Source organism: Prunus avium, chromosome 3 (assembly GCF_965620075.1).
Source record: "Prunus avium chromosome 3, drPruAviu1.hap1.1, whole genome shotgun sequence".
NCBI lineage: Eukaryota > Viridiplantae > Streptophyta > Magnoliopsida > Rosales > Rosaceae > Prunus > Prunus avium.
The window spans coordinates 6,989,228-7,009,517 of NC_142286.1; the positions used below are offsets into that span (position 1 = coordinate 6,989,228).

Genomic DNA, 20,290 nt, shown 5'->3' on the forward strand with positions numbered 1-20,290 from the left:
ATCCATTCGTAGTAGAAATAGTTGATTCACGCCAACAAATTTCCTCAAATGTCATGTTGAAGGTTATGGTTCTGTCGGCATATATTTCATATATATGCCAATTTTCCTCAAATCTCATTTGCTTACGCATTCTTCTTTTCTTTTCTGAAAAGGATCGTAATTGGATCAATCACCTTCTTCTACTAAAATTCCACTAAAATTTTACAGTAGAGACAACTGCAGCCGCCCCCTCCCTTTTCTCTTTGTCTCTGACATCATCACGAGGCACATATAAAGTGCATGTGGCCTACTTGCCTCTCCATAAAATAATATCACCGACTTTATGCGACAACAATGGGTTGCATAAATAAAGCACCCAAATTAATTAAACAGAAGCTAATAAAGCACCCCAAATTAATTAAACAGAAATTAAATTAAAGCATAAAGAAATTGATCTGCATGCATTTCACGTTTATTTTATACGTCTGTTGAGCTTTGTGTTTTGGAATCCTTGCGGTGACACTTATGTGATTCATAAATTAATGTTGTTGAGTGGGTTTAATATGAGTGAGTATGTCGTGGAGCTTGTCTAGTTAGCATGTAAAATGTACGTGAAAAAAAAACATGTATAGTGTTTTAGTGATTGAAGACACTAAAATAGTGAGGGGACACATTTTTTAATTGAATTCAAGAAAGTACCCTTCATCTGGTTTTGGCATGATTTACAAGTATATAGCATTGCCTATGAGTTTCTAATTACGTAGGCAAGACCACTTCTGGGAAGATTCAAGTAAGGTAGGTATCCGCCTCGAGGCTTCGATTTTTCTCTGGTAGAATTCCAACTAAAATATATGAAAGTGTTCTCGATCAAACTATCGGATGGCCATGTTTGGTGACATTGAATTGGATACTCTATATATTTAAAGCATGTTTAAGGAAGAAATGAAATATTTTTTTTAATCTAGTTGAAGATAGAAGATAGATAACTCATGAAGAAAACTTATCCAATCTAATCCCCACAAAATGGTAGGATAACAACTTATAACTAATCCTTCCTAATCCGTCCAACATGAAAAGTCATTCACCTCTACTTTCATTTTCTCCTCCAATATTAGGCACCAAACGGGTACGATCGTACATTTGAATGATCGATCAAATAAATTTTATTTCATGAACCATTTATTGGTACTCACCACCCACTAATCTTGTATTCGTACAAGATTAACTTTTATCCCTTTGAGTTAATATATCTTAACGATTTCTTGCTACTTTAATTTATATATAAGAAAATTTTAGCTGATTAGTTTTTAAAAAATATATGCAAAGTTAACTTTGTAGTGGTACTATTATATTTATGCTAGTATTCTACCGGAAGGGGACTCGAATTTGAATGCAAGGGAACGGGCTCACTGTCCTAACCAACTAGCCTAACCTACGTACTTTATCTAATCAAATCGGGGATCGGGTTTTACACCCGGGTTATACTAAGTATGTATTAACAAGTAGTTAATATACTTCTTTGATTATTTAATGAAGTCACCGAATTTTTCCCAATACTTGATAAAGTTATATTATGTTTTCAAGTAGGTATGATATTTTATTTAAGACTTGGCAACATGTCCAAAAACATACTCCAGTGGAGCAGTGCAAACTGGTCACAGGTGATGTCGAAAGCAACCAACATTATGAATTATGATAATGTTGTCCTAAGGCTTGTAAAGTTTATAAAATTTTAATCAGAGTTGGTAAATTCGTACACATGCTGGGACTGAAAGTGACTATGCTCAATGCTTTGGCATGCACGATAAAGCCCTCAGCTTTTCCTTGCTAATCCTTGTCAACCTGCACCACTGTTCTACAGCTTATACAGTAATAATGCACCAAGTGCAGCATGCGCATGCAAAGATTAGAAAAATATTAATTAGTTCTTTCTTGCAAGGATAAATATATTAAACCAGAAAGAGAGAGAGAGGAAGAAAAAAAAAAAAAAAACAGAAAGGTGTTTTACTTGCTCTGTGGTTGACAGTATGATTTTCACAAACAAAAGCTCTCGAAAGGTTCTTTCTTTATGACTCAAGAGACGAGAGTGCTTTGGGGTTTGAGGGTCTGTTTTAAGGGCTAACTATTTCTTGGGATGAAGGCTTCAAGACTCAAGAGAGCCACCCTCTTTTCAGTCTTGTTAAGTAGTATAAGGAGTAGTTGATCAAGAGTGAGTGCCTTATATGCGCCCTTAGGTGAGGTTCTATTTCTTAACCGTTAAATTAAATTGGTTGATATGATCTTATGGTTAAGAGATAGTGCCTCACCTAATGACCATATATAAGGCCCTCACCATAAAATGACTCGAGAGTTGATTTACCAAGGAAAAGAATTTTGTTGCAGACCAGTTTGCCCACTTGGGTAATGGTCTCAGTTTGGGCTGTCATATTCTTTATTTCCTCTACCTCTCATTTGTTTACCCAAAATGTCAATGGGGGCCTACTCATGAGAGCCCATAAATAACTTAGGCCCAGACCACTTGAGGAAGTGGTTGGACTCCATCCATGCGCTAAAATTCAATCTCCCCGAAGGTCGTCTAAAGCGGAAGACGCCGCATCATTACAGGACCAACCATCTAACCTTTATCCTTTTAAATTTGTGATGCAAGTTTTTTGTGGCCTGATTTGTGATACAATATTTAGATGATTGGTATTTATTTTTTTATATGCAAAATTTGTTGCCAGTTCCAAGTTGTTTCCTTTATCATTATGCTTGTAGATTTATGGTTTATGCTTCTACAACTTGAATGTTAAAGATAAGAAACTCTTTCATGGCAACAAATAAGAACTCTTTTATGGAAAAAATAAGAACCTCTTTTAAATTTACGTATGATAAATTTATTGATGTCCAATCACATTGTATGAGTGACCGACATCATTGATATTTCATTAACCTAAAAACATAGAATTAATAAATAGGGTTAATTACTCAAATGGTCCCCAAACTTGTACGCGATTTACATTTTAGGGCATGAATTAAATTTTTCGTTTAAATGGTCCATCAACTCTATATTAATTACTCAAATGGTCCCACCGTTACATTCTGTCAATATTTCCGTTGAATATGAGGGCAAATTGGTCATTATTTACCCTAAAATTTGGTTAAATCTAACAGAAAATTAGACGGTGGGACCATTTGAGTAATTAATATAGAGTTGATGGACCATTTGAATGAAAAATTTAATTCAGGCCCCAAAATGTAAATCACGTACAAGTTTGGGGACCATTTGAGTAATTTACCCTAATAAATAAATACACGTTTTATAATTTTTTGTGTTAAAGCGCGACGGTCACTTCAAAAAATTTCAAATAGGTGTGGACTTCCAATTTACCCAAAGAAATCAAATAAGAGAAGAGGATAAACAAAACTCCTATAATATTATGACAAAATGAACTTTTTTTTTTGGTATCTATTTGAAGGTTTTGGTTTTTTAAAGTTCAGTGAGAATCGAGATCGAAATTTTGCACTGTCCAGAATGATACCCAAAAAAAAAAAAAAAAACACTTATGCGTGCTTTGAAGTATTGTACCGTGGGTACCGACTGGCTGTAATGCTTGTACCCTTATCGTTTCGGACCGAACCACTTTTCGGTACCTCAGGCCCATATATATATGAGAAATCAATTTTAGAAAGATAAAAAAACGGAGAGACTGATCAAAAGGGGATTTAGGTTTAGGGTTTTGGAAGCTGTTCACTTAATTGGCTTACTGCAATGGAGGAGATTACTGAGGGTGTGAACAACATCATCATCGCAGATTCACACAAGAAGAACCGAATTCAGGTCTCGAATACCAAAAAGCCCCTCTTTTTCTATGTTAATCTTGCCAAGGTAAACCCTTCTCCCAACCCTGTTCTTAATTCTCTGTCTTTGTACGGATATTTACATGCGCATACATGTGTAGATATGCTTGTATGCCTAAATTGGTTCTGGGTTTTCTCTTCTTTCTTATTTATAATGCCTGGCTTCTGCTGAAATTTGACTTTGTTGGTTAACTTGCAAAATTAATCTTTACCTGGAAATAGAATGTTTTTGGTTGACATAAACGAATCAGTTCTTTTTTCTTCTTGAAGTGTTTTGGGATTAATAATTTATTCTTATCAGTTCATTTATTATTCGTATTCATCATGTTTCTGTCAATTGATTGTTTTGCAGAGGTATATGCAACAGTACAATGAGGTGGAGCTCTCTGCTTTAGGAATGGGTATGAAATCATTGAGCTGTTTCCATCTCATTAAGCTCTAAAACTTACGACTGTGTGTGCGTGTGTGCGTGTGCGTGTGTGTGGATCTCTGTGCATATGCATGTGCTAGTGTGTGCCTTATTAATATGTTCTTCGACATGACGCAAAAATCACGGAACTGTTGACGTTCCTAACTAAGCTCTGGATAACTAATGAAACTTAATGTTAGGTCATTTGTATGGGTGTTCTTTGGGTTCATCTATATTATTAAACAAGTTAACATTCCTGTTGTGGTTTCTATGCACAATCTAACATTCCTGTTGTTTGACGTCTGTTGGTCATAGTGAATTAAAGCTGGGATCAATAGTGTGGATATTACATTTATTTAGCCCTGGAAAGAGAAAGTTTGCCAAGAGCCATTATGTCATAATAACTCTGTTTCTAGTAGTGAGAATTTGAATAAAATCTTGACGTGTTTCACAATTTCTAGAGTGTAGACTCTTGCATACATGTTCCAGTGGGCTAGGATGAAGAAGTTCTCTCGTTTGTTGGTCCAGTTTGGTCATTGCTTAGGTTTCCTTGCTCATGTTTAATATGATGATTATTACAATTTTCAAGTAATTAAGTCCTTACTATTTCAATATATACTCATAGAAAGAGAACAAACTTTTAATAGGAAAACAAAGGCTTGTAGTAAAATTGTTCTAATTGGTAGTTGGAAGGGATAAATGGACAAGTGTTTAGTTAACAAGTAGAGGGGTTGCTCTAAGGTAGCGTCTGCTTTGCAGAATGGGATTCCAAGAATCTGATACCCATTACTGCTCCATGGGTTTATAGAAACCCATGACAGTTAGCTCCATTTCATTATTTGGCAATGTTGGGAGGGGAGATAGTTTTATGAAACCAATGAAATTCTTTAATGTTTTTTGGAGGCATAAATAGGGTCATTGTTGTTGTCATTTATTATGAAGTTTAAGCCAGTAGATGGGAGACCTGCCTGCTCCTTTTGGGAATGCAAAACCCCATTTTATGGGTTTTAGACACCGATAGGAATGGGAACCTCCCCTCCTGTGTGCACTTATCAAACATGGGAAATGAATGTGATTCCGTAAAACAAACTTCTAACCAAGAATTTTGGAACTTAGGCAGTTCTATAGTTTGAGGGAGCTAAGTTGCATTGAAAATTGTAGTGTTTTATTATAGTTTGGATTCCTTTAGTATGAATGCTAATTCGCAGATTAATTCTCATTGTACCACTGCAGCTATTGCCACTGTTGTTACAATTGCAGAAATTCTGAAAAACAATGGGCTGGCCGTTGAGAAGAGTGAGGCTTCTATCTACTTTTATATCTTTCTGCAAAGCAACTATCATTATTCAATTTACATATTCTTGAATATCAATGCAGAAATCATGACATCGACTGTTGACATAAAGGATGATTCTAGAGGGAGACCAGTCCAGAAAGCCAAGGTATTTGAAGTTTTATTTCTATTAAAATGTGTTTTGAATCTTATCTTGAAATATGTTTAGCTTAGATCTGTTAAAAAGAATGACTGAATGTATATGTTAATGAAGCATTGGAGTTTTGCATGGAGAGATCCTTTTGCAATTATTGTTGCCCTACTTGATTGGTCTGATTCATGATATTAAGTGTGGATTTATATTCTTGGGCTATCTGTCCTGGTAAAGGTTCCTACATGGAGGTTAAAAGTTTAGTGCACCAATAGTGTTATCATTTCACATGAACTTTATATGGTTATTTTCCTTTGCAGTTACTTTTTGACCATTTAGCAAAATTTCTTGGGTTCTTTTCAAAATATATCTTCATATCCATTTAGTGTACGTCATTAGAGTATAATCTTGTTTTCTGAGGTCATCTCAACAAGAGTTCTACCATTTTGTGAGGGCTTCTAGCTCAAGAAGCATAGAACTTTACACCCCACATCCATGACAAGCGATTGGGTCTTGTCTTCCCTGCCCCCTAATTAAGAAATAAGCTTGTGTTCCATTTTGTTTATATTATTTATTGTTATTTTCTTTTGGTTTAGATTGAGATCATACTTGGGAAGTCGGAAAACTTTGATGATTTGATGGCCGCTGCAGCTGAAGAGAGGGAAATTGCAGGTGCTGAGGAGCAAAGCTGAAAGAAATTCCTTGTTTGAGGTTCCTCTTAGAGTGTGTTTAGCTTGAATTATGTATCCTAAATTCGATTATGGGAATAAATTTTTTGCTAAAATATATTATCCAAGAATAGAATATGTTATGGGAAAGGCATTTGTTGTATGATTATAACATTTGTCCTCCGTTTTGTCTTAGGAGTGGGTGGGGTGTGGGGCTATCTGTTTCGTGAAAAATATGGGACATGCTAAGTGTAATTGACCCTAAAGTTATTTAAAAGTTTAGATTAATTGCCCATTTGATTGGTAATAAGCTATTTGGCTGCGTAAAAATGTGAATAATGTTAATTCCCAAAACTTAATTAAAAAAACTTACTATATGAATATTCATATACAAGCCAAAGTCCAATTTTTATATATATTTTATTTACGAAAGTCCAATGGTATTTAATTTCTGATTTCATAAGATTTTCTCCGGAGGAAAGTAAAAACCAATCAAGAAAAGCAAAATCAACTTCATACCTAAATAAGCTATGGTCCATATCCATAGGCAATCTCGTAAATATGTCCAATATCGATTCCTATTTTAGAAATCTAAATAATTGCTCCACAACACAATAAATTTTCTGTTGCAGACTAGCGGCGCGGCGTTTGCTAAACAAAACCGCATAGCCACCCACGCTCGCCTGAAGCGTGTGGATCAGCATTCGTTGGATAAACGTACAAAGTCTCTGTGCCGAGTGTCTCTTCCACCTAATCACTGCCCGATACGCCAACCAGAGCCCTAATCACTGCCCGATACGCCAACCAGAGCCGTACGATTGGAAAGTGTGGAACACAACTGTCGAGTGGGACTGTGGCATGTGATATGCATGAACCTGAGCTTGGATGGTCATGCATCATGTATGGGCCATGGCCCAAGGCCCATGACAGCTTTTCACCTCCTTCCATATATTTAAATTTCCAAAAATGAAATCAGTATTATAAAAAATTTGAAAATTAAGTCCAAGTTATGTTACTTTGAATTTGAATTTGTTTGGGTGGCAAAAGGTTTCTCAATCATATAAAATTAAGGACTTTGTTGGAATTATTTGTTCCATATTTCACGACTCTGCTTAATCAAAAAAGTTAAATTTGATTTCTGCAATTTTCAACACTTAATCAAAAAAGTTAAACTGAACTCCAACAATTTTCAACACTGAAGAAGTCGGACAGAATTGAAAAAGGTTATATTGGTTTACTCCACCATCTCAAAATAGTTTAATTCCAAGTCTTTGATATTGTTCCCTGAAGTTTTCAAAGACGTGGAAAATGGAAAAACAATGAAAATGTTACAATGTATGATTTCTAAATAGGTTTGAGAATATTTGAAGGCTTGCACATCACGAATCTTTAAAAAAGATGGGAGTGAGGAATACCCCTACGTGCTAAATTCAAAGGAACAACTAATAATTTGCATTTACATTTCCAAAAGTAGCATAACTAGACCATGTACTTTTCCTCTTAATCAAAATATATGCATTCTTCTCACAAACTAATTCACTTCACCCATCTAACCCAAGTTCATGAATATCATGCGACATCAATATTTCACACAATAAACATTCTATGACTTCCATGATAATCATGATATTTTTATTCTTTTGTAACTTCCATCAATATTTCACAAAATATATGCATTCTTTTATGTTAATTTTTTTTAAAAAAAACAACGCCAGTACAGCTGTACGGCTATACTCTTGTTTAAAAAAAAAAAAAAAAAAAAATTAAACTCAAGTATCGACGGGTGGCTATACTATTTATAAAAAAAGGGACCCGCCTAGCGATTCGCCTCCCACGTGTCAAAAACAATAGAGCCGCACGGCTATACTATTTTTTATATAAAAACCTGTAGTATAGCCGACCGGAGATACTCTTTAAGTATATTATATTTAAAAGGCGTATAGCCGCACGGCTCTACTATTTATTAATAAAAAATTAAAGACACGGATCCTTCTAGTTACATTAGTTTTTACTTTATAGATATTAATTTTCAATCAATAATATGCGAAACTTTTGTGTATAATACGTGAATTTTGTTTGTATTATTGAAAATTTGGTAAAAAAAACAAGTGTATTGTACATAAAAAATACATACATACATGTACAATACGAGTATTAAATGTAAAAATGTTAAATTATTTATACGGGTAATAATTCTGGAAATATAAAAACTCAAAAGGGAATAATAGAGACTCGGGTAATGGCCCAATAGTAATGAATAATGATATAAACTACTCTTATTGATAAACAAGAATGGGGGAAAAACAATTAAAAAAAATATCACAATATCTATGTAAAGAGTACACCCGGTAAAGCCGTGCGGCTATTTTCTTGTCTTTTAAAAAAAATCCCAAGTATAGCCGACCGGCTATACTATTTGTAAAAACAATTTAATAAACGATGCCCGTAAAGCCGATCGGCTAATATCGTCTAAAAAAAACCTAAGTATAGCCGTGCGGCTATACGATTTATAAAAAGGGACCCGCCTAGCGGTTAGCCCCACGTGTCAAAAACAGTACAGCCGCCTGGCTAGATTATTTTTTATAATAAAAAACCGTAGTATAGCCGCGCGGCTATACGAATTAAATCGCATATGTGCGAGTAGTCCTCGGCATTTCTCCTATAACTGCATATCATTTCCAGTGTTTTGGCCCCGCCTTGTTTCTCAAAAACCAAATCCATTTACTAACTCTCTAAAATGTCCCTAAGATCTCTCACCTCTAAACCCAAAACCCTTCACTCTATCTTCCACTCTCTTCTCTCACCCTCCAAACCCAACACTCATTACAATCCCTTCTCTTCTCTCACTTACCAAAACCCACCACCTCCACCTCCACCATCACCACACCTGGTGAATGAGATCTCACGCATTCTCAGCGACCACAGAAACCCTCACCACGACTTGGAGCATTCCCTCAATCCTTTGTCTACCCAAATATCCACAAACTTGGTTGAACAAGTTCTAAAACGGTGCAAAAATCTTGGCCTCTCTGCCCACAGGTTCTTTCTTTGGGCTAAAACAATTCCGGAGTTTCAGCACAGTTTTGAAAGCTATCACATTTTGATTGAGATTTTGGGAAGTAGCAAGCAATATGCTGTGTTGTGGGATTTTCTTATAGAAGTGAGAGAGTCCAAGTGTTTTGAGATTGTCCCAGAAGTTTTCTGGCTTATTTTTAGAGTTTACAGTAGAGCTAATTTGCCTCGTGACGCTATTCGAGCTTTTAATAGAATGGTTGAGTTTGGAATTAAGCCTGGTGTTCATGATCTTGATCAGCTTATGTATACGTTATGTAAAACAAAACATGTCAAGTATGCCCATGAGTTTTTTGATAAAGTTAAGAGTGGGTTTGAATTGAACGCTAAAACTTATAGTATTTTGATGAGGGGTTGGGGCGACATTGGTGATTCGGATGAAGCGCGTAAGTTGTTTGATGAAATGACTGAACGAGGATGTTTGTTAGATGTGCCTGCGTATAATAGTTATTTGGAGGCTTTGTGTAAAGGTGGGAAAGTTGATGAGGCATATAAGATATTCCGGGAGATGGGGTCAAATGGAACTGACCCGGATGCTTGTACTTATTCGATTTTCATTCGTGCATATTGTGAAGCCGATGACATTCATTCGGTTTTTAGGGTGCTTGATAGGATGAGGAGATATAATCTTTTGCCTAATGTGTATTCTTACAATTGTATTATCAAGAAACTGTGTAAGAATGACAAGGTGGAAGAGGCTTACCAACTTTTGGATGAAATGATTGAGAGGGGAGTTATGCCGGATGCATGGAGTTATAATGCAATCCAAGCTTATCATTGTGACCATTGCGAGGTTAACAGGGCTCTTAGGTTGTTATATAGAATGGAAAAGGATAACTGCAAGCCGGATCGACATACTTATAATATGGTGCTGAAGTTGCTGATTAGGATAGGAAGATTTGATCGGGTGACGGAAGTTTGGGAGAGTATGGAGAAGAGAGGATTTTATCCTTCTGTTTCAACATATTCTGTAATGATCCACGGTTTGTGCAAGAAGAAACATAAGCTAGAGGAGGCTTGTAAATACTTTGAGATAATGATCGATGAAGGCATACCCCCATATTCTTCTACTGTTGAGATGTTGAGGAACCGGCTTAGGGGTTTAGGGCTCCTTGAGTACGTTGAGATACTTGCAAGTAAGATGGAACAAAGCACTTCTTGCTCAATACAAGAGTTGGCAAACTTGATAAGAGGTAATAAAACTTATGCAACATCTAGAAGTGAACATACTGACAATGAAAGTGATTGATAAAACAAAAGGCTGAGTATCTGGGACTGGCAGGATCTGCATGACTCAGTTTCCTGAGTCTGAAGAGAGCTCTCCGGATGAACTGTCAGGTGTAGTCCCCGCTTCATGCTACTCTATTTGTCTATTTGTATAGAATCTTGCTCTTGCATGTCATTGAAAGTTTTAGAGAAAGCAATATGTTAATACCCCAGTTAGTTACTTAACCAGGACTATATCCTTAGAATTGATAATCAGGTGGTGTGAAACCAGAACTGGGAGAAGCAAATTATTGGTTTCCATGCCTCTGTTAGTAAGTAATACTAGTTACTGTTTTCTCAGTTGTGTGGTTGGTGGGTAGTGTTACTGCCTACTGGCAGTTATACATCTTTTGATGGTCCATCCATCGCTAAAACATCAATTTGGTATTGCATATTATTGCATATTCATGATATTTGGCTGCGTAAAAATGTAAATAATTTTAATTCCCTGGGGCCGGGGAATTCAGATGGTACTGGTTTTTTTTAATTACACATCATTAAATACTTTGCACGGCTACACTAAGGCAACTGCATTTTGATCATTGCCATGTGTTTTATGTTACTGCAGATATTGACATTGGCATCATATGATTGGAGAAATCTTGAAAAGATTGTGGGTTGTTATCTGAAGGGTTAGTTACTTACCCCTCTACAGTATAATTGTGTTTCTGGATTTTCGTTTATTATGGAATAATGTTTTGGGGACAAATTGATTTATTGTTTATGTTCGTTATATTCAAAATACACATAAACAACTATATCTAAAGTCATCCAACCAAAAAAAAAAACTCTTGCAGGCCTTAAAAAAAAAGAAAAAAAGAGAAAAAAGAAGAGAGATGAGAGGGGTACAGATCAAGGGGAAGAGGGCATCTAAATTACTTTGAAGAACTCAAACTTGTTGTTTTACACCTTCAGTGAAATTAATCTGCTTCTGTTGTATCAACACAACATGATAAATCATGAACCCAATAGAGCATGGAGACTGATGAAAAAATAAGTATTTAGGGGGTATGGGTTATGAGGAGGAAAAGATAAGTGTTGGTGATGAAGGAGGACGATATAGGGTGTGGGGAGGGAAACCAAGGGAGGCCATGGCAGATCTAGGGAAGATAGAGGCGTTGACTTATTGCTATTTAGTTTAATTTTAATTCTTTGATTAAGTAATTATGTGACAAATGACATAAGTTGCCATCTCATGTACCACATAAATTGTTAAGTAAGTTGGTCACCGTAGCATTACGATTAGACATAATCTTATTCATCTTAGTTCCAGCTGTTTGGGAGATTCATAATCCTACTACATTTAGGCTTGTAGGTTTAGACATAATCAAATCCAAGTTCTGTTTAGGCCACTAAGCATCTTACCAAGATTGTAAATCCTATTCGGTCATATGGTTAAAAAGTTAGGATGCATATAACCCAAAAGAATAAAGAAAAAGAAAGATATAGTATTACATGTACAACAAATCCCTGCCAGAACCATTGGAGAAAGACTTCAGCTAGCGTTGATCAGCAACAAAAAATCCTACACTTGTATCTTTTATTTCTGATAACCAAATAATGGCCGTCTAGTCAATCTTTTCAGCCGGCTTGATGATGATACCTTGGATGATAAGCCCTTTCTTCCAGTGTCCCCCATGTTGACAAAGATCAAACCAGACTTCTCCATTTTCTTCTCCCTTAACCTCAAAACTACCACCACTAAGCTCTATCCACTCCCCTCTCGGCTTCTGAAACAGACTATATTGCCGCTTTTGCTCCCGTCCGTCTGGGAATCTGATCTTAACAGTTACAGGGAGTTCCCATCCAAATGCTCCATTTGTTAGTTTGACTTTGTATGCAATCTCATACACAACTCCTGCTGAGAGCTCTGACATCTTGAATTGTCCTCTCACATTCACCCAGCATACAGACAATAGCTTGACTACCTCAACGTTGTCTTCACTGTGAATCAAACGAATAGTTAATCACCATTTTACCGTGCTTAATTAATAACAAAAATCTATGATGATAGTAATATATAATTCAAATTGTGCCCCGAATAAGACATGGATAGATAATATGATACGTACCTCATTTCTTTGTAACAATTCCAAACCCAGTATGGAGGGAAACCCCAAGTGACATCTAACCATCTTGCGTACAACGTCATGCATCTAGATTTCTTCTCAACCCATACTTTCTGCATGCACAATGATTAAAAGAATGGGGAAAACAAGTTAAAAGATAAGCACCTTGCAATTGTCTAGTAATAAATAATTAGGCTCACCACTTTCTTGAACTCCTGGAATTCGCCTTTCGCCGAATCCGTCATGATCAAATTGTTTCACCAGTGTCACAGAGAGGGAAGAACTGACCTCATCTGCTCGGCTTCTCTAAAACTTTTACAACCAACCAGTTTGGAATTGGAAGGAACTGAGTTTCATATAGTTTTTATAAAGGCCAAATAGTCATTTTCGTCCCCATAGTTTGGGTCAAGTTTTACCTTACTTTAATACTATAGTTTTTCACTTTTTCATAGTAAACTTATTAATCCAATTCCAGGGTAACAATTACCGTTCAACGGAATTAGCACGTGAGGTGCTTACACCTGGCATGCTTACTTTTAAGTAATAGGAATAAGAAGAAATGAGATAGGTTAAATAATCTGATTCCTATTTGATGAATCATTTTTTAGGTGAGAGACATGTATTAAATGATTCCTTGTGTGTAAGTAAACAAACGAAAAGTCATGAATGGAAATTATTCACTTTCTTCTAATTCTCATTATTTATAAGTAAAAACGTGCCATAAGTCGAATTTACACTTACACATGCCCTTCACGTGATAATTCCGTAAAAAAAAACTTGACGATATCAAACAGTTCTCAAATTTGAACCTTTCAGGAAGCTACAAGAGTAAAATCTAGAAGGTCCAATTTACCCTTACACTTGCCCTTCGCGTCAGAATTCCGTCGAAGAAACTTGATGGTATCCTCATTCAACAATGGTTGGTGTGAGGTCTGGATCGGATGACTTGTATAAATTTGAGAATCGGCATTATCATTAACTTTTCAAATTTTATATTCTGGTACCAAGTTGGCATATTCATGTTGACTATGTCGAATTAACTAGGCTCCACCAAATTGAGGCCCCGTTTGGGATTGCTTTTTTTCGCCAAAAACCTGTTTCACTTTAAAGTTAAGCAGTTTAAGGTGTTTGGTAAAAAGAAAATATCCCGATTATTTTAAAAGCAATGGCATTTTGACAGAAGCTTTTAAAAGCAGACTCTGGGTTGCTTTTCAAAGCTGCTTTCAAAAGAAGCAGAGATGAACATTTAATGAATTTTTTTAATTTCCAAAATACCATCATTCATTTTAAAAAATAACACCACCTCCACTTCCACATCCAACTCCACCACTTGCACCACCACATTCACTACCTCCACAACCACCGCCACCACATCCTCTTCCTCCTCATCCTCCACCACCACCACCACAACCACCACCTCCACCACCACCTCCTCCTTCACCACCACCACCACCACCACCACCTCCTCCAAAACCTCCAAATCAACCACCACCTCCACAACCAACATCACCACCACCACATCCTCCTCCTCCTCATCCTCCGCCTCATCCACCTCATCCACCTCATCCACCACCTCCACCACCACTACCTCCACAACCAACACCACCACCACCACCACCATGCTGCCACTGCCACCACCAACTCCACCTTCATCACCACCATCACCTCCACTCCATCACTACAACTACCACCACATGATTAGTACATAACACTTTTAACATCAAGTTTATTTTAGTCATTATTCACAGTTACAACAATTTTATATTAAAATTTACCAAACGCTTTTTACACTGCTTTTTGTACTAATATCACTTTAAAAATATTGTTTACCAAACATGGAGTTGCTTTACTTTACAGCTAATTATTTTCAAAGCACAGCAAAAGCAACTTTTTTTAAAAGTGACAGCAATCCCAAACTAGGCCTGAGACCTTTTCAATTCAAGTGAGTTTTAAAATTCCAGAAGGACCAAAACCAAAGTAGAGACGAGACACAAGTTTGTGTAACGTAATGATTAATATGATGATGGGTAGTTGGTATAACCAAGGACTAAAATATTTGATAATATCGAGTTTGTTTTTTTGGGTCTAAGATATTTTGGAATATATTCATACATATATTGTATAAGTATCGATAATATCGGAAAATATTGACGTCAATAATTTCTCACACTTCAGCAACATTTGACCAAAATATCGCTATAATATCGAGATGATGAAGACAATGAAAAATTTAAAGAGTTATTTACACTAACATCCCCTGAGGTTTCTTGTGTTTTTACAAAACCTTCCCTCATGTCTCAAAAATTACACAAACACCCCCTGAGATTTCAGTTTGTTTTCACAAATTGATGACTTCATTTTAAAAAAAACTTATGCAAATGACAAAATTAATCTCAATGAAGTATTGCAATCTAATCTCAAAGGCCAGCTTTGTCATTTGGGAATTTTTTTTATAGGTATAAAATCATCAATCTTTGGATGAAAAATCAATGAAAATGAGTTTTGTGAAAACAATTTAAAACCTCAGGGGGTGTTCTTGTAAATTTTAAAATCTTAAGGAGTTTTGTAAAAAAGCCGAAAACCTCAAGGAGTGTTAGTGGAAATAACTCAAACTTGAATCATATAGGAACTCTATGTGGTACTAAGTCATTCATGTATATTACCATGCAATGTATAAAGTGTAAAATATTGTAGTAAATCATTATAAATAAATGATTATGGTGTGTTTAATCTTCTTTCATTAATTACTACATATTTTCTACACTCGCAAGTCTTTGTTAGCTCGCTATATAATCAACTTAAATGAGTTAAACCCATCATGCAATGCATTTCCTTCCAATTTTTTTGTGATAAAGTAATAGATAATTGACTAAATAAACATCCTCCAAAGTTTCAAGAAATTTTTTCAAGTTTTTCTTACAATTTCTGTGGTTTTTATTTAATTTTTATCGATATTGATAATTTCCCAATAATTCCATCGAAATTTTCCTGTTTTTAGACTACCGATATTTCCAAACCATCAATATTTTAGATCTTGGGTATAACTTACTCAATACCTAGGACTTTAGTTTTTTGGTCTCTAGTTGGTTTAAGTCCTTGGTAGTGTTTTTTTGGGTGAAACAAAGGGGAACCCCAGAAAACAACAACTAAACACCGGACATCAGGCGAGGCCTAGCAAGACCAAGTATGTCACGCCCCGAATTTTCAACAACAATTAATCTGCAAAATTAAACAGAACAACCAACGATCCGGGACGCGAAGCTCGGAACCTTCAACAAAAGTACCTAGAAATTTAAACTTTTCTTTCTTGATACAACACACTGTTCCGAACCACAATGTCAATAATGACTCAACTCTTCTGAGTCAAATATTACATTACAAACTCACAACATAAATGAACAATCATCATTTTACATAATATGCTCCTCAGAGCTTATTTCACACAGCGGAAGTCTAACACTCACCAACACTCTCACACCACACTTTACAGTATGTGGAACCACCAATGAGCCTCCTGCTCCTCACCTTAATTCTCCTGCTCACCGTCTCTACCACCTGCAGGATTTTCCCCTACACCATTGAATAGTGCACCGGGTTCACCACAGAACAACCCGGTAAGCTTTCTAAAGCTCGTATGAGTAAACCACGTCCACAGTATAATATGTCAATTGCACATAATATACAAACACATGCACTTACATTAGCACACCACAATCCTTGTATAACCAAGGTAATCATAATCATCAATATCATCACAATCACAATTCTTTTGTTTTATTTAAAGAACTGTTTCGATCACCACCTGTGACCACACCAAAACTCTTTATTTCAAAGTAGTTTTCACACGTCAATTGTTTGACAGATAGAAGAGAGAATACTATGAACCTCTAATCTATAACACTACAAAACACCATAGTAGTGTTCACTCATGATTACACACCAGTCATGAGTACTAGATGGCGCCAGACTAGAGCTCTAACTGTTCTTGGGTCTTGCTCCCTAGGGTAATTTATCCCTCATTATTTGCCACGAGAATGCCCACCTGACAAACTCAGAAGGGATTCAAGGTATTCTCACCTAAATCCATCAACACCAAAACACCAACACCAAAACAATATAAAATGTAGTTTCACATTAAACATTGTTTTATAGCCAAATACACCAATCACAGCAATATATATTTATTATATATATTTATGTGGTTATTCACGAATGAATTTCCACCATACATCCACAACATATGTTATATGGTTAAACACCAAAATCTTCAATAATAAGTACTAATTCAAAACAAAATAGGTTTCACTTACCTCATGAACCGTTGATGAACAAGTTCATGTGTTTTAAATCAATTAAACATTTTATAAAATCACAACCAACATGTTAATTATAGCCATTAACATTATCCAAGGTCACCTTATAATAAATATAATAATTCGTGACTTTACTCACGATTAGGATGGTTTTACTCACCTCTCGTCCAAGCTGCGTCTTCAACAACTTAACGAATCCTCAATCTCAAACCTCAACGAGCAACTCAATCTCCAACAGTACCTAAGCAAAGTACATAGCTCAACTTAGTACAAAACTCCAAAAATCCAAGATTTCGCAACTAATGACGAAATTGCCCTTTGGACCAACCGGGGGTCCAAAGCGATCAAATCTCGTCCAACCAACTTCAAAACTGTGACATACGTGCTGTCGACGTCGAATCATGACCAATGACACCCATTGTCCAAAAGGTCACTATTTGGGTCCCGTGGGTCCCACATACCGACACTCCAAAAATCCGCCTTTGGCCCACAACCTCGGATTCCAAATCCGATCTCACCAATGGACTCTAAATAGTCCCAACATCACCCTGCAACAATTTGGGCCCAATCCAACGGTCGGATAATTCTACATTACACGATCGAATGGCGATCGCTCGCCTTAACTTTGAAATTTAATAACTTATGATCGGGACGTCCGATCATCAATCCGTCTGAACCTACAGACTCCTCACAACACCAGCTACAACATAATTAAAATTGGACACGATCCAACGGTCCGATAATCTCAAATCAATGGTCCACATTTGTGAGGCTCCGATCGTCGATTAAACGACGGAATCTCAACAATTCAAACATACAAACATGTTCAGTTACTCCAGCACTACATTCTGTCTCTAAAGCCCTAACTCAGAATCGCCACCCAGCGCCGCCACGCGCCGCCACCGCCGGTGGTGGTTTGGGTACTATTCCGGCGACGGACCACCCTAAAATCGCCGGTCAAGACCTATGCCAAAATGTTCGTAATACTGAGTAGAACAACTTTAATTCTTACCTCGAGGTCCAATTCGAAGTGTAAGTGGCTCAAACCGCCGGTTGAAGTTGCTGATTTCACTATTGACGAACCAACTTCGCGGCGTCGCCCTGCCTTCACTGCACCTCCGATGACTCCGAATCTTCTTGGGTTATGTTCACAAGATATCAGGCTTTCTATCTGGGTTGGTGGTGTCGATCACCTCCACCGTACGCCGCCGCAGAAGCCGTCGGAAATCGCCTCTCCGATGAGCTCTCAAACCTCCGGATTCAATTGCAATTTCTGAATCCTCAACAGTGTCCTTCTGAAATTTATAGGCAAAGTCTCTGTTTGCAGTTTAGTCCCTGAAACTTCAAACGAGTATAACTTCTTTGTTTCAACTCGGATTCACGAACCGTTTGCGCCTACGCGTTCGTGAGATCAACCTCGATTTTCCAAATCAAAAATCATAATTTTCTCGCTTCAATTTCTTGTACTTCCTTTGTAAAATCATAAACTTAATCATAAAGGTATTTTGTCCCAAATTGAGATTAAGTCACTTAATTCCAATATTTCCACACCAAACCAAAATCATACAACATCCAAAATAGTCACACGACTTAATAATATTTTCCACAAAAATAATAAAACCAAATATTATTTTTGAGGGTATTACAAAGTAAGTCATCCACCAATAAACCAAGCAAGTCCTTGGTGGTAGTTGGTTTAAGGTACATGAGTCAATTTTTTTGAAATTGGGATATATACTTTTCTATATGGTTCAAAAAATTGACTCATTCAATGAGCAATGAATGCAATGTTTGATGTTTCTAGAAAATCCGTGGCATACAAATTTTGTTCTTTGTTTGCAATAGGTTGAAGTGGAGTATTATTTGGGGTGGACTTAATTTGTAGGTAGTGTTTAAAGTATATATTTTAAATAAAATGATAGTGTGGGGATTTAAACAAGTTTTAATTTTGGGACTCGGACATAACAGATGTACAGTTTTCTACTAATTCATGATAGTTTAACCATTGGGATAAGCTGATCTATACCCTACAAAGAGGATGCCCAACAAGATTCTCGACCACCTTGCAATGTACTTCAATAATTGGAGAACGTTCATCTACTTTTCTAAAAACTACAGTTTCACAGATATTTTAATGGGTATCCTAGAAGACTAAGAACTATATGATTCCTATTCAACATTAGGAGTCAAATGTTAGATGGTTGAATTGAAACTTATAATTTTGTTTTTTTTTACAACGAAAAAAAAAATGGAACTTGACCCTGACCCTAGAGCTGTGTCAAGAAGTAGAACGAAATCCCTCCTGATGATTTCCTCTATAAATAAGCACACAAACACGCATATAGAATTAAAGCAGCCTGCAGGCCATCTTTGCTCTACCTCTCTTTCATTCAATAATGGAAGGCAGCCTGGGATGCTCTTCAGGCCTTAGGCCATACTAGCTTATTGTTTCCTTTCCTTCAATCATCTTTCTCTTCCATTTGTTGCTCTGGGTTTTCTACTTTGGAAGCAAATAGCAAGCTAGCAAGCAACATGGCTGAAGCAGTTATCACAACCCTTGTAAGTCCCGTAGTGAGCATTGCACTGGACAAATTGTCTTCTCTTGCTACAGCGGAATTTTGTGCATTCATTCATGTCAAGGATGACATATGTTGATGCTCAAAATGGTTGGGCCAAGATTGAGTCCAACTTAGTGATGAGGTGTGATGGATGATGGGTGAAGGTTTGGACCTTCAGCGTGTATGTGAGGACTTAGCCAGTTTATGAATATACAAAAGACAAGATATATGTGGTTCACCCTTAATGAATGGGCTACGTCCACAGAGAAGATGTTCTCATTATGATATTGTTTACATTTGTACAAGGGGATTAGACCCAAAGATAAATGGAAGAAGGCCTAGGGCCTAAGGTACAAAGTTTGGAGTCTGGAGCCCAGGAGTCAAGTCCCCGGGTCTGGAGACCCAGGACTCGAAGGCCAGACTAACAGGAGAGTCCTGAAGAGGGAGCCCAGCTCAGTTTCGAATCCTCTCTTAAGTGGAGAGTGGTATGCTTTTATAGGTGAGAGGGAGCCTTCACTTCTTGTTGTTTTCCGATGTGGGACTCCTCTTGCTTTGCTTAGAGTTCCTTCTAGTCTTCTAGTTGCTTGGTCAGTTATGGTGTCAACAGTAGTCCCCCAAGTTCGCGAGTAAGAAGATACTTCTTGCTTGGGGATTTGTAATCTTAAGTGCACTGGCCGAGCAACACCGTAGTT

The 20,290-nt window shown here is 36.8% G+C and overlaps 3 protein-coding genes and 1 long non-coding RNA gene across 4 annotated transcripts; 2 read left to right on the plus strand and 2 right to left on the minus strand.

Annotated features, from left to right (window-relative positions):
• Positions 1 to 3,645: 3,645 nt before the first annotated feature.
• On the plus strand, positions 3,646 to 6,615 carry LOC110746922 (uncharacterized protein At2g34160). Its single transcript, XM_021947151.2, has 5 exons — positions 3,646 to 3,847; positions 4,172 to 4,220; positions 5,462 to 5,524; positions 5,606 to 5,670; positions 6,249 to 6,615. Exons 1-5 carry the CDS (start codon positions 3,731 to 3,733, stop codon positions 6,342 to 6,344), a joined length of 390 nt encoding a protein of 129 aa, XP_021802843.1. The 5' UTR covers positions 3,646 to 3,730; the 3' UTR covers positions 6,345 to 6,615.
• Positions 6,616 to 8,943: 2,328 nt separating this feature from the next.
• LOC110750046 (Pentatricopeptide repeat (PPR) superfamily protein) lies at positions 8,944 to 11,928 on the plus strand. Its single transcript, XM_021950304.2, has 2 exons — positions 8,944 to 10,730; positions 11,227 to 11,928. Exon 1 carries the CDS (start codon positions 9,058 to 9,060, stop codon positions 10,639 to 10,641), a length of 1,584 nt encoding a protein of 527 aa, XP_021805996.2. The 5' UTR covers positions 8,944 to 9,057; the 3' UTR covers positions 10,642 to 10,730; positions 11,227 to 11,928.
• A 158-nt stretch (positions 11,929 to 12,086) lies between these two features.
• On the minus strand, positions 12,087 to 13,124 carry LOC110745270 (protein PHLOEM PROTEIN 2-LIKE A1-like). Its single transcript, XM_088249770.1, has 3 exons — positions 12,928 to 13,124; positions 12,731 to 12,840; positions 12,087 to 12,602 (listed from the first exon to the last, which is right to left on the minus strand). The coding sequence occupies exons 1-3, from the start codon at positions 12,970 to 12,972 to the stop codon at positions 12,227 to 12,229; spliced, it is 531 nt and encodes a 176-aa protein (XP_088105896.1). The 5' UTR covers positions 12,973 to 13,124; the 3' UTR covers positions 12,087 to 12,226.
• Positions 13,125 to 16,013: 2,889 nt separating this feature from the next.
• On the minus strand, positions 16,014 to 18,659 carry LOC110747120 (uncharacterized). The gene is made up of 3 exons (XR_015834376.1): positions 18,053 to 18,659; positions 17,201 to 17,281; positions 16,014 to 16,297 (listed from the first exon to the last, which is right to left on the minus strand). It is a non-coding gene; the product is annotated as an uncharacterized LOC110747120 (long non-coding RNA).
• Positions 18,660 to 20,290: the final 1,631 nt, after the last annotated feature.

Bases quoted from the DNA above. Each gene is read 5' to 3' on its own strand.
- LOC110746922 (XM_021947151.2), top strand. From the start codon at position 3,731: ATGGAGGAGATTACTGAGGGTGTGAACAACATCATCATCGCAGATTCA. The intron at 5,525-5,605 runs GTGAGGCTTCTA...ATATCAATGCAG, and splicing joins TGGGCTGGCCGTTGAGAAGA to AAATCATGACATCGACTGTT. The intron at 5,671-6,248 runs GTATTTGAAGTT...CTTTTGGTTTAG, and splicing joins GACCAGTCCAGAAAGCCAAG to ATTGAGATCATACTTGGGAA.
- LOC110750046 (XM_021950304.2), top strand. From the start codon at position 9,058: ATGTCCCTAAGATCTCTCACCTCTAAACCCAAAACCCTTCACTCTATC.
- LOC110745270 (XM_088249770.1), bottom strand. From the start codon at position 12,972: ATGACGGATTCGGCGAAAGGCGAATTCCAGGAGTTCAAGAAAGTG. The intron at 12,841-12,927 runs GTGAGCCTAATT...TTGTGCATGCAG, and splicing joins TCCAGGAGTTCAAGAAAGTG to AAAGTATGGGTTGAGAAGAA. The intron at 12,603-12,730 runs GTACGTATCATA...TTTGATTCACAG, and splicing joins AATTGTTACAAAGAAATGAG to TGAAGACAACGTTGAGGTAG.